The following is a 13586-nucleotide window of genomic DNA, read 5'->3' on the forward strand; positions in this document are numbered from 1 at the left end:
ACCTGACCTTGACCTTGACCTCTGAATGATATTGTATGCAACTAATATTGTCTTGGTAGCCTAACAACACGTTTTGGGCGATCAGTCTCAGTCCATGACTCCATTCTTCGGTAACTACGGTGCAAGGCCGATACTGTAGAAACTTGCAATTTGTACCCTTGACCTGACCTTGACCTTGACCTCAAACTTTAAATTAAGTACATGTTTTTAGTAGTTCGTGATGAGAGCTTTCGATTGGCGTTTGAATTTTCCAAATCGGACCATTAGTTCGGGAGATAACAGGGGGGGGGGGGGTAAAATTTACCCCCCCCCCCCAGCCCCGCGCGTTCGGCTGGAGACCCCAGCCCCGCGCGGGTTAACACTCCCCCGTTCTGGTGTTTTGCCAGCGTCAGTTGCCCCCCCCCCCCGCCCCCTTGCCGTTCGGCCCCTGATCGAGCTAGAGCTTCGTGAAAAAGAGCGTAATGCCGATGACAAGAGGAAGCCGATGATACCTAATTTTAAGGTCCTAGCTAGGTCATTGGTTGACCTTCCAGGTCACGTAAATGACACACAATTCGGGGAAATCGGGACATGCCAAAAATTCGTTAAGTGAGGATGTTATCTTGTTGCGCTGATCACGAACTCCATTTAGTTTTGATCATATATAGAATTTATTCATGCATTCAGGCGGCGCCGCTGCGCGCCCCGTTTTTTAAGATATTCGTGAAAAGCTTTAGGGGGATGATAAAAACGCCCCCCCCCCCGGGCCCGCGAGGGTTTAAGTTGGCTACCATCAGCTTTCTCCTGTCACGGACAACACCCTCGTTATTTTCCGCGAAGCTCTAGCTCGACCAGGAGCCGAACAGCTGGAGGGGTCTAACAGATCCCCCATTCCTACATTGTTGAAAAACAACAATACGGGAGAGTATTGTGGCGTGTGACAGTAATGGCGTCATTTGCTTGAACATATTGCAATGTCATACTACCATCCAGGTATTGATGATTTATGATGGCTAAAAACGCAGGCATACACTGCCAAAATTAGAAAGAGTTGTTACTTGTTGCAAAACACATTTTATTCCAACAATTCATATTTTAATGAACTTTTGTTGATCTGGGCTGTAACATCGTAGGAAATAGGTATTGACCAATCAGAAACACTGATAACTGTACTATTGGTGAGAAACACTGGTGAGATGCATATCATTGGTAGCAGAGAAATCACCTTATCAATGTTGTTTCAATAATGCTTCAAAACATAACACATCAAACAAAGCATCAGAAACAGTCCGATTCACACACGCAATCAAGCAGATACGCAAACACTAACTCCACAGCCTGTACTACCTTCCGTTTCACGAAAGTTCAACTACAGTCCGACTAGCGCTTTCCATCGCGATGCGGAGCCCTTGAAAGGCTGACTCCGACATTGGCGGCCCGGTTACCAGCCGTACTGCGTGACGTAGTTCGCAGGGTTAGAACGGCTCCGGTAGCCCCCTTTACTCGCACCTTCGTTCCCCGGGACGGTGCCACAGCTACCTTCTCCGACTGGTAGACATCATCCCAGTCAGTTGGTACCGAGTCACGAGGCCGTTTGGACACTCCCACTGCCACTTGCGTCTGCTTTTCACTTGCGTCACTGCCACTCCCTTCCGCCCAGATCGCGTCAGCGTCGTCTTTCCTTCGGCTGTCGCCAGCTCCTCCGTCACGCTCCCACCCCCAGCCTTCTGCTGGTTCCTCTTTCACGGTTGGTTCCGTCCATCCAATGCGCTCCTGTTTTGTGGCACGGCTTCTCTTTAACTTTGCTCGGTCAGTTCGCTCTTTCAACGCTTCCGTCAGCATCTCCATCTCTTCGTCGACGCCATCATCTGTGAACGAAACACGAAGGCGGCTGGAACGGTCGTACTCAGAGTCTTCGTCGGGCTTTCGCTCCTTGCGAAGCGCTGACGAGGACCAGCGAGTGTCGTCGCTGCTATCTGCTTGAGACCAAAGCGCGTCTTTGGGGGCACGCGACACAAGGCTGCGACGATCATGCTGTTTGGTGTCAGCGCTGTCGCCGAGAAGATTGGCGTCCTCCAGATCATCCGCATCTTCATCTGAGTCGATGAAGTCGTCTTCCTCCTCCTCCACCTTAAGATCGAAGTCGGCTTCCAGCTTTGTGTGGGCGTCTTCAGACTCCTCATCGATGCGCTGGTCGAGGATGCCGTCAATCACACGATCCAGCTGGTTCAGAGACTCATCTTGTCGGTGTCCACATCGAGATGCAGATCGCCGCCGTTTCTTCCTTTTCGTCGTCTTTTCGTGTTGTAACTTGTGTCGGCTCAGATGATCAGCTCTTTTAAACGTCCGTTCGCATGTTTCACATTTGAATTTGCCCTCTTCGTGGACGACCATGTGCCTCTTAAGATCTTTAGGCAGTTTAAATACCTTCTTGCATACCTGGCATGTGATCTCTTCCTGCGCCAACGGTTCCCAATGACGACGGCGAACCTTGATCGGCGTTTCTCCCTCGTGTAGCTTCTTGTGTGCCGAGAGTTGGCCCGATTGTCTGAATCCGCGTCCACACATCTCACATTTGTAGGGCCTCTCGCCTGTATGCGTCCGCTCGTGAGCACGTAGATGACCCTGTTGGACAAACGACCGACCGCAATGCCTGCAGGTGTAGGGCCTTTCGCCGGTGTGTGTTCGCCGGTGGTTGATGAGATGACTAGGCTGAGTGAACGCTGCCGGACACATGTCACATGTGTAAGGCCTGTGACCGAGATGCGTCCGCAGGTGAACCTCGAGTTGAGCCTTCACCGGAAACGATTTCTCGCAGATCTCGCACCGGAACCGATGCTTAAGCGGATGTGTTTCTCGATGCTTCAGCAGCTCTGGCTTTGATAAGAACACCTGATGACACGCATGACACGGAAACACTCGCTCAATCTGAGGCTTGAATGTGCGCAAACCTTTCGAACAAAACCTGCACTGCGTATCAGGTATCGATCGGTGCGAGTCCATATGTTTGGCCATGACATCCACGTCTGTGTGAACACACTGACACTGTCGACACCGGAACCCGTACTCCGTCCCGTCGTCTCGCACCAGCAGGCCCACCATGTGGTGGGTGATCACGCAGCCGCACTGTTCGCACACGGCGCGTATGTCCACCAGACTAGATTCCGTGACGCTTCCCAGCAGGCGGTCGGCGCCGCCTGTGTCGCGCTCCCAGAGCTCCAGGACTTCTCCCACGTCGTTGATCACCTCGCGAGTGACCTCCTTCTTTGGTTGGGTAACTAGCAGGGTGACGGAGTCGGCGGCCTCGTCCACCTGCCGAGCAAACCATAGAATCAGCCGAGTTGGAAGAGCACATACACGTGAGCTCTCATATGAGTAAAAAATCAATCAAGAGTGGATAAAGCGAGATAAGTGACATCGCAGTCTTCTGTGACACACAAAAGTACAGCATGCAATGCTATATTCTTTCCAAGGCGCCGTTGCCTTCGCTTCAGTATGCCATTAAAAATGGAAAGAGTTCCACAAAGAGATCTGCTTTTATCTAACTCCTCTCCCAAAAGATGCGTTAACTTACACGGTAAAAGACAATGACATCAAAGGATGTCAGGGACTCACCTGGAGAACGACGTCTCCGCCGTCGCCAGCTCCAGCCGATCTCAGTAGGTCTCTGTCCAGCGTCAGCACCACCTGGTCGCCGTCCTGTCCCGTCAGCACCACCTGCTGGTCCCCGTGCTGGGCCGAGAGCACCACCTGGTGGGTACCATTCTGGCCTGTCAGCATCAGGTGCTTACTCCGGCGCGCCGCCCGCATCACCTGCGCCTCCGTCAGCACCACCTGGTGTGCGCCTTGCCCAGCGAGCACCACCTGGTGCTCGCCCTGCTCAGCGAGCACCACTGGTTGCTGGCCCTCCTGGTCTGATGTGCCAGGTGCCGGGACGAGCGCCCCCACGGCGCGACCGGTCGACTCGAACACGACGTGAGAGACGGCGGTCGCCGCGCCCGCGGCAGACTCCACTGCGCTGAGGACGGCTGATGCCGAGGACGCATCGGCCAGCGGTCCAGCGTTGTCGAGAACCAGCCGAGACCTCCGCGGCACGGCCTCTATCCTGCCGCGTGTGGTGTGGGTCGTCTCCTCGGCACCCAAGGTGCCCATGGCATTGGCAACCGTAGTTAATTTCTTGAGGCCCTTGGCATTCTTTGGTTCCAAGTGATGCCCATCAGCACTGCCATCGCCGTCAATGTCAATGATCCAGTCAGTCTCACCAAAGCCATCGTCTGACACCAGCGTTCCGGACAGCAGCTCCGCTGTCTGCGACGTCCCATCGCTCTCCTCCATACCAACTGCGGTGGGCGCATCGATCACTGAGGACACAACACACACATCCTGCTTCTTCTGGGTCACGATTGTGGTTGAGGCGGCTGGTCTCGACGTGTGTGTCTTGGATGGACTGTGCGGCCGACCGACGGCCAGAGGGGCTGCTACCACACGGCCGTTCTCACAGATCAGCTGCAGTTGCCTGCGAGGAGTTCCCACCTTCCCGCCACTGGGAGAAGCGGCAGAGGCAGGAGATGACACAGACACAGTGGCGTTTGGCTTCTTGATGATGATTGTTTTAGCTGTTGTTGGCAAGGTTTCACACTGGGACCCATTGCTCTCTGTAACTTCAGCATCTGACTGGGCCACATCTTGGGTTTCTGATACTAGTTGAGCTGATATTGCTTGTTTTTCAAATTCAACATCATTAGGAGGTTCTGAAGCATCCAAAACTGCAAGAATTGGTCCTGGTGTACTTTGATCATTCAGACACACTGTACTTGAGGAAATTGGTAATAGCTCTCCATCAGAATCAAGGCCTTGATAGCTTTTTGGAGCATCCCAGGTTGACAAGACATTTATTGATGCACTGTCCAGTTCTTTGTCCAGGTCTGAAGTCAGTGACATGGTTGAGAAGCAGCTTTACTCAGTCATCCTACTTCAGAATCACCAGCAATCTGTGGAAAGATGAGCAGGTCAAACTCAGATACAGATAGCTCTTTCAGATCCTCCATAGACATGGTTTTATGGTGTCTACCACATTGACAGGTAGGTAAACAGACATAGTGAAAACACTAAGTGCAGTGGATAATGACACATAGACATACAGCAATGGATGTAAAACAGATGGGCAGTGTCACTTCCTATTTTTTTCCGCCTAATACAGGAAAACAGTACCTATGTCATGCATCTGCCACACAATGAAGGCTATGACAGGCAAATTCAGTCTCACATCATTCCATAGTGTCAATTCGCCTCGTGACACCTCGCTAGGTGGCAGCACTGTAGAACCGTATAGAAAGGATAGCGAATATGGCGCACGAGTTACGAATACCGGTAAACATGTATTTCTGTATCATCTAGCTTCAGTGGAAATTGGGGTTGGGGAAGCTGATTATTATCGATTTTTGATTCCTTTTATGTAACGTTTTGGGTTTTTGACCTTCGGAGTAAATTACCCTGCTATCGCTAGTGAATATCAGACAGCATTTGGCTGCAGAAATCGCCATGACCTTTGACTTTTGGTCTCAGTCGACGCATGGCAATTCCTTAAATGATCTTGTTTCCATAATTATAATGGATATATTTCAGGCAATAAGGTGCATATGCAATCTTTCCTGTTGTAACAATAGCATGGTATGACAATGACATGACCACACTTACGTACAAAAGACAGGACCCAGACTACAACTAGTGGCATTTGACCAAAACCGTAAATCAGAAGTGATGGCTGCCAACCCGATGCCACTGCTAAAAGCAGCTGTTCCACTATGCTAGGGTTTCTGAGGCAGCTTCCAGCAGCAGGCTGCAGCCCTGGAAGGAAGGAACTGAGGAGTCTTGCTGCCAACCCTGAAAACCCACTTTGACTTGCTGCTGAGAGGGCTGCTTGTTTCAAGGAGGTAGCTGAAGAGATTAGACCTAAAATTAAGTATGTTGTTGGCATGTGTGGTGCAGCACAATATGCTACATATGTTCTGCACATGTGTCCAGCAGAGCACAGAACATATTTAGCTCATTACACCTCACCTCAGTCACCCCCTTGCTCAGCATTGAATCGACAAATGGTCTGCTCTATCAGTTACAACATCTGCTCAGTGCTTTAGAAGTTGGTGCAGTATTGGTGGCATTAGAGGCATTGTAATCAATGATACGTTCACAGCTGGCCTGAATTTCCACATCTATCTCTTTTGTTTCCTGAACTATATCAACATCATATGATCAATGGTGTGAGAATACTATCTGGGAGAGGGAAGCAATCTGACGTCCTTGGGTGTTCATTCATACCTTCCCTTCAACAAGCCTGGGGTACCCTTAAAGTTATTTTCATTGCCAGTTTTAGGCCATTTATCTTTCACATGTGTAACTGATAACTGAATGGAAGAATGTAAAAGTCACAAATTTTTGGTGTCAGTGGTCATAAGGCTCCGCCCTCTGAAGCCTTATGAATCTGAAGTGATAACTCAGAACTGAGTTTGAATTACACAGATAACATATCCATAATCCAACCCCCTATCATTGGGAGCAGAATCAGTCCCTTCTGAACCGAATACATCCCTCATTCCCTGCTCAGTGCTCAGGCTAGTAGCTACTGCTTATTGACCCTGACATGCAGATATCATTAGCAAAAAGCAATGTGAAATGAACATGTCCCTTCGCCTTCCGGGCGCCGTTCGAGCAGCTGGTTTTGTAAGTCTGTTCCATTCCATCCCACTGGTCAACAGGTCATTTGAAACGTTGAGCGAACCCGCACTGAACTCACCGTTAGCCCGCACCAATCCCTGATCATTCTACATCGGCACCCGAGGGTCCACGCTGGTTTCTGAAGGCTGCAATCTGCAGGTCTTTGAGGGCTCTACGGTGGCGTTTTGGGGCCCATCGCAGGTCCTTAAGTTCCAACGGTAGTCAATGAGGACCTTATGCAGGTTTCCGAGAACTCCATGCCTATTTTTGAGGGCCCCACGTCGGCCTGTGACGGGCTATAAAAGGCGAATGTCTTATGCCGGCATATGAATGCTCTTAACCCGCGCCCTGCTGGGGGGGGGGGGTGTTTGAACACCCCCCTTGTGGTTTTTCGCGAATATCTCAAAAACGGCGGCGCTCCGCGCCGCCGTTTTTGGTACACCTTATCATACATCAATTCTACACATGTTGTGAAAATTTCAGACCAAGGTCATTCAAGGTCAGGTCACCAGGTCACTTGAAGTGACCTCACCTCATAAAAAGTTACAATGTCTGTCATAGCTACACCGAGTGACCGATCGCTTTGAAACTTTCAGCGATTGATAAGGGTAACAGTATCTATAAAATGTATATCTCGGAATTTTGATATCGGTGACCTAACGTCAGGTCAATTTTGCGACCTCCCCATTATAAGTCAATGGGAGAAAATTGAAATGCGCCTCTTTTGGACGGAAGACATTATAAACACTCCCAAACACTGAATTACAAGTGGTTTAGACACACTGAACATGAAAATGGTGTCCGTGACCCCTGTTTATGCCCTGAGGTCATCTTAGGTCACGAATGGTATCTAACAGTTTTTCGCAAATAACTTTTGATAGAGGCATGCTAGAGCGATGAAAACACCTTAGATGTGTTCAGCTCGACGATACGGATCGACTGATATGCAACATGACCCTTTCCGGTCAGGTCATGACCTTGACCTGAGGTCAAATTTTCAAGTTGACCTTTCAAGGTCAAATTATAGTTCATTCGATGCGTCTTGACGAGAGGAACACGATGCCGGTAAAAGTAAGCTCGTACAAGGCTTGGGTCAAAAGTTATTGCCGAAAAACTGTTTCCGAAAAAATCGGCTATTTTTGCAGTTTTTGCCCCCTGCAGGCAAAACCGTTGACGTTAGGTCAAATCTGAGAGAATTACTCAGAAAGGGCGTTAATAGGGCTATCGAATGCGCTTTTCCGCGGCGCTGTAGCTCTATTGGTTCCCGAGTTATGCGTTGGCTTCTTGGAAATTTTCGACATTCGACCTGGAAATCGGCGAAATTTTGCCTTCAATGACCTCTGGTGACCTGACCTTTGACCTGACCAAAAAATTGACCGAAGTGATTTCGTCATTATTTTTGACGCTCTTTCGAACGCCGCCTTCCGCGTATCGCTACGTGGCCCAGGAGCCGAGTTACAAGGGGGGGTGTTCAAACACCCCCCCAGCAGGGCGTGGAAATCCAGGACCCCCAGCCGGGCGCGGGTTAAGATATCATGGCGGTTCCATAGCATCGGGCGGTACCTACCTACGTAGAAAACCGTTACGGCGAGGGTTCAGACAATGTGCCCGGAGCCTTGCTCTTTCGGCGGATTGCAATATCCTTATCGGCCGCCCTTACCGCCCTAACATTGGTTGTGATCACCAATACTGCTTACGAAGTGCCACGGGACGCTTTGTTCAGGGCCCTTTTGACTGTGAAAGGATGTAGGATGGGCTATGAGAATCATTATTCGTGATCTATGAGGAATTTTTCGTCGAATTATGTGCATTGCTTTCCAATTTTGAAAGAAGAAGTATTCAAAATCCGAGGTCTCGTGAGAATAGACCGGCCGGTCTGCCTGCGGAGCGGCCGCCGGATCCTACCTATAGTAGTTCAGGAAACGGCCACCAGATGTCAGCCACTTCTGAGTCACGAGGCGAATTGTGAGTCTGTGACAACATTGTGATTTTCAGTCTGGCAGGAGCAACCCACTGATTAAAGGAAAAGGGCCACCTTTAACATGGGGATTGAAACTGAGATAGCCATCTTGTAGCCCGTGTCCGAAAACCTGAATGTCTACCTCCTTACGACCGATTTCGGCCTCCATTCGTAGTTATCGGCAATTTTAAAAGAAAATACGCCAGGAATGCGTTCTTATCCCAGGAATGCGTTCTTATCCGACAATACAGCCACCCGCGGCGAGGCTTTGGTTTTTTACCAATCAGCTCCAACCAGCTCAGCTTTAACCAATCAGCTTATCTGACACAATCCGACGAGTCTGTCTTCTGAACGCTGATTGGCTTGAGTGTGACGTCATCGCTATGCCATCATACAGTAGGTGCCGTAGAGAGTATCAACATAGTACCAATATGTTAAATAGTTTTAAATACTTTTTCGCGAATTGTGCACTTCTGGCACCAATTTTAAAAAGAAAATGAAAAATAATAATGTCAAAATGAAAAACAACGATATCTTCATATTTCACGAAGGTGGCCCTTTTCCTTTAAATGCAAGTGCAATTCTGAGTTGGAATACGACACTTTGACATTTAGTGGCATGGTGCTATATAATACTGAACGAGGCCGGTGTGAATAAATTTTCAAGACCGAGGTCCTTACTGGATTTTTGAACGAGGCCGAAGGCCGAGTTCAAAAATCAGTAAGGACTGAGGTCTTGAAAATTTATCACCGGCCGAGTTTGGTATGTATTTTACTGTATGCCAACGATAAATTTATTTTCTGGACCGAAGCTCTTAGCCGACTTAGGAACGAGACCATCCCAAAATGTTGGCTTAAGTGCATTCTGGTAATGCATTTTTGACCGTGGTCAATTTGCTTACACCAGTTATTACCACACCCCTCTGGCTAATGTATTTGAATAGGCCAGGCATACAGTAATGACATATATAAGTCTTCTGACTCAAAACTAAAAAATAGTGGATCTAGTGGGCATTTATTTTAATACATTTGAAAACAATTGTTACTACTACTTATATAATCTTACTTACTGTAGTATCTTTCCAAGTACCATCAAGCACAAACTACAAATGGCTTAGCATTTGTACATCATCTGATAATTCTAACATGATAAAAGGGAAATATAACACCTTTTACATGGAACTTTGAACTCAATTAACACTTTTGAAGCTTGAGCTGGGACTAGCATTACATCAGAGCTTTTACACCCCTACAATCATGCACCCTTCGCAAAATTTTTAATTTCTCATTCCAAAATAAGTGCCTCCTTCTAGTGCCTTGTGCAGGAATGTGACACCTTATGGAAGAATGCCAAGAATGCAGCCACCTTTAGGAGAGGCCAACATCAGACAATCAGCATTAGCATGCGAAGGCAGTTGGTTTAGAATTGTACAATAGGTATGATTGATCCGCGTGCAGGTCAAGCCACCGGTGATAAGCTTCAGCTGCAAACACTGTTTAGCCTCTACTGAAGATGGATTATGGAAAATAGTTTTCCTATAGGAAAATATTTCAAAATTTATAATGCATTTAAAAAAAATCATTTTAAGTGTAAAAATAATAAACCTGTAGCAAAAACTTATCTAAGGAAAATGGTAAGTTCCCTTTACCATGAACATAAGGAATCACAGTGTACCTATATGAACAACTAGATGGTTTACATAGCCTTGAACTAGATTGTAGCTCAAGATTGTAGCTCAGCTCAACTCTCAAGCAGATCAAAAGATATTCAGAAGATTGCAGATTAAGATCATCTTATGCAGGGGTTGAGCTTCCTATACAGTTGGTGGGGCGGCTGCCCCACTCACCTGTTCTACTCAGGACCAGGTAGCCCCACCAACTTGCCATTTTTCCCCACCAATAAGCATTTTGCCCCACCAACTATAGCTGATTTGCAGGACTGTTTCTTTGCAAATCAATCATTGGGAGCTTTGGATTGTCTATGTAATACAAAATGTTACATTTCAATTTGCAATGATAGGAATTGATTCAATATTCATTTTATTCAACGTGACAATCGGGCAGTGTAGGTCTGATGCCTTTTTGCCCCACCATTACTTCCCCGGAAAAGCTCCACCTATTTATATACACTGTGGCTCCACCCATGACAGGGCCTCGTCTAAGGAATTTTCACTGGGGAGGGGGGGGGGGGCAGAGACTGAAGGAGCCAAACCTAGGGTACCCCCAAATCCTGTTTTCCCACCGGATTTAGGCCACTTGTTTTTCGTCACAGCCCTGAGAACATGATTTTTTTAACAAAAGAAAACAAAACGAAAACAAAATAGGCGATCTGCGCCATACCGTAACCCTCGCGGCCTCGCCCGTATGCATAGGCAAAAAGCGACCGATTGCGACACAACTTTCAGTACCCTCCTGTTTCTCAATTTCACACCAACTCTGAAAATTTCATGACCCTGACCCAAATGACCTTTGACCTGTGAGTTACTTTTCGAGACAAGGTTTAGCCGGAATCGCAATTCGGCCTACGTCGCTCGCATTAGCCGAGCGTTTGCAGTCTTTTCGTGGTTTCAAGCGTTTAAACATGGGATATGATGTTGCTCCCATGCATTAGGGTGGGTGTCAAAGTCTCCGAAAGGTCAGGTCAGGTCATTGACCTTTGATGAAATCGGTTCACTTTTTCGAGTTTAACACGCTTTTAAACTAGTTTTTGAGCTGATTTCGAATTTAGCAGCCATTTGAACAATTACGAAGAAGTTTTGGTGTCACGGGCAACACGGTCGTTTGTTCCGCGAAGTTCTAGCTCGATCAGGGGCGAAACGGCAAGAGGGTCCAACGGACCCCCCCCCCCCCCTTATACGTTCGCGACTGGAAAACCCCAATACGGGCGAGGGTTAACCCTCGCCGGCACAGGCCATTTTGCGTCCTTCGACGGCACAAGGGGGGGGGGGGGTACGACCCCCCTCGCGTTTGGCCCCTGATCGAGCTAGAGCTTCGCGGAAAAAACGAGCATGTTGCCCGTCACGAGAGGAAGCCGATAATACCCAATTTTAAGGTCCTGGGTCATCGGGTGACCTTCCAGGTCAGGTCAATGACCCGAAAACCGGGAAAATCGGGACCTGTTAGAAAGTCGTAAAGTGTGGCTACTATGTGGTTTTCCGGGGTGCTGATCACGAATATCGTGTTAGTTTTGATCAGAGATGATGTCTTTAAGCATTTAGACCAGGTCGGGTCAGGTCAGGTCAGGTCAACCGGTTGAGGTTGTGACGGGCATTCGTAATATGTGTCAACCGCCTCTGACAGCTTCGTAACATGTTACGAAGGCACCAAAACTACTTTGTAAATGTTCAAATGGTTGCTAAATTCGAATGCAGCTCCAAAAACTAGCCTAGAAACATGTAAAACTCGAAAAAGTGAACCGAGGTCACACGAGGTCACCAAAGGTCAATGACCTGACCTGACCTTCAGGTGACCTTGAAACCCACCCTTATGTATGGGAGCAACATCAAATCACATGTTTGAACGTTTGAAACCACGATAAGCTTGCAAACGTGCGGCTAATGCGAGCCGACATACGCCGAATCGCGATTCCGGACATGGTATCGGAAAAGAGGTCACAGGTCAAAGGTCATTTAGGTCAGGGTCATGAAATTTTCAGGGTAGGTATAAAATTGATCAATGCAAGGGTACCTACTGGAAGTTTCGTCGCGATCGGCCGCTTTTTACGCGAGTTATTCGCGAAAAACCATGGGGGGGGGGTGCATTAACCCCCCCCCCCTGTGCCGGCGAGGGTTTACCTACATTAGTGTGCTACCCCTTCACATTGACCCACCAGACAGTGATAAACATACTATCCGTGTTGGGCGTTTCATTGAGTTTGAGTGTTTGTGGGGGGGAGGCAAACACGAGCTGGGTCGCTGGCCAGCTGCCATTTTGACTGGGCCCTGTTTCACAGCACGCCCCTTCACCTCGTTTCAGCGCGCTTCACTGAAGCGGTGAGGTAAACGGAAACTCTGATGCTAAGGTATGACCTCATCACAAAACACCAGCGTGCTGTATTATATTGCTTCCAGTATTGCTTCGCATTATATATCGCGGAATACAAACATAAAATGCAGCGGCCATATTTCTTATTTCAATGCGAAACAATACTGCAAGCAATATAATACAGCGCGCTGGCGTTTAGTGATGACATTACCGTAGCATCGGAGGTTCCGTTTAACTCACCCTTCAGTGAAGCGAGCTGAAGCGGAGTGAAGTGGCGTGCCGTGAAACAGGGCACAGCTCTGAAAATCACAAAACCCTATATTTTCCCGTAGCCATGTACACTGAATAGGTATTGAACAAATTATTTTGTTTCTCGTTAAATCCATATAAGATTCCTAACAAAAACGTATTGCAGAGGTTATTTTGTGAGAAGTTAACGTTTTGACTGGGGGGCAAATGTTGGCCACTGGGGGGGGGACAATATGCTCCACTGGGGAGGCAATTCCCCCCAGTTAACATGTTAGACGAGGCCCTGACCCATGATCTTATGCCAGGCATGCATGACTTCAAACATACTTGTACTCACTTGTACTGCTGATAAATGAGGTCATTCATGAAAGATATTTTGGCAGGAAACAAAATATTTCATGAGCCATTTACAAATTGTCATGCTCCCATCTCTCATATACCAGCTTGTAATAAACACGGTATATAGAGAGTAATAAATAACTGGCTTTTGCCTTTGACTTTCGCCTCTGAGAAATTGAAAATATTGTAAATGTTTAGAAGAGGAAAATGAACGACCGAACTGCGCCGTTTTTGTCCTTACAAATTCCTAGTGCTGTTTTAAAAGCTGAGAAAAATTGATTTTTTTAACAAATTAATTTTATTTATTTGTTGAGTAGCTTTTTTATTAGTTTTCAATTTTTAATTCAAACAAAGGAGCCACA

General features: G+C 47.7%; 1 protein-coding gene across 3 annotated transcripts; it reads right to left on the reverse strand.

Moving 5' to 3' along the window:
- Nucleotides 1-1037: 1037 nt before the first annotated feature.
- On the reverse strand, nucleotides 1038-13472 carry LOC122379453. Of its 3 annotated transcripts, none has more exons than XM_043361692.1 (3): nucleotides 13223-13472; nucleotides 3595-4970; nucleotides 1038-3291 (listed from the first exon to the last, which is right to left on the reverse strand). In XM_043361692.1, the coding sequence occupies exons 2-3, from the start codon at nucleotides 4918-4920 to the stop codon at nucleotides 1360-1362; spliced, it is 3258 nt and encodes a 1085-aa protein (XP_043217627.1). In that variant the 5' UTR covers nucleotides 4921-4970; nucleotides 13223-13472; the 3' UTR covers nucleotides 1038-1359. The 3 variants fall into 3 exon arrangements, with proteins under 3 accessions (XP_043217627.1, XP_043217625.1, XP_043217626.1); XM_043361690.1 differs by having other exon boundaries at nucleotides 13326-13347; XM_043361691.1 differs by lacking the exon at nucleotides 13223-13472 and adding an exon at nucleotides 10500-10520.
- Between the last annotated feature and the right edge of the window lie 114 nt (nucleotides 13473-13586).

Source organism: Amphibalanus amphitrite, unplaced genomic scaffold, assembly GCF_019059575.1.
Source record: "Amphibalanus amphitrite isolate SeventyFive unplaced genomic scaffold, NRLGWU_Aamphi_draft 000078F_arrow, whole genome shotgun sequence".
In the NCBI taxonomy this organism is placed as follows: domain Eukaryota; kingdom Metazoa; phylum Arthropoda; class Thecostraca; order Balanomorpha; family Balanidae; genus Amphibalanus; species Amphibalanus amphitrite.

Excerpts from the sequence above, each read along its gene's own strand:
- LOC122379453 (XM_043361692.1), bottom strand. The coding sequence starts at position 4,920 with ATGTCACTGACTTCAGACCTGGACAAAGAACTGGACAGTGCATCAATA. Across the intron at positions 3,292-3,594 it reads GCGGAGACGTCGTTCTCCAG|GTGGACGAGGCCGCCGACTC; the intron begins GTGAGTCCCTGA and ends TTTGCTCGGCAG.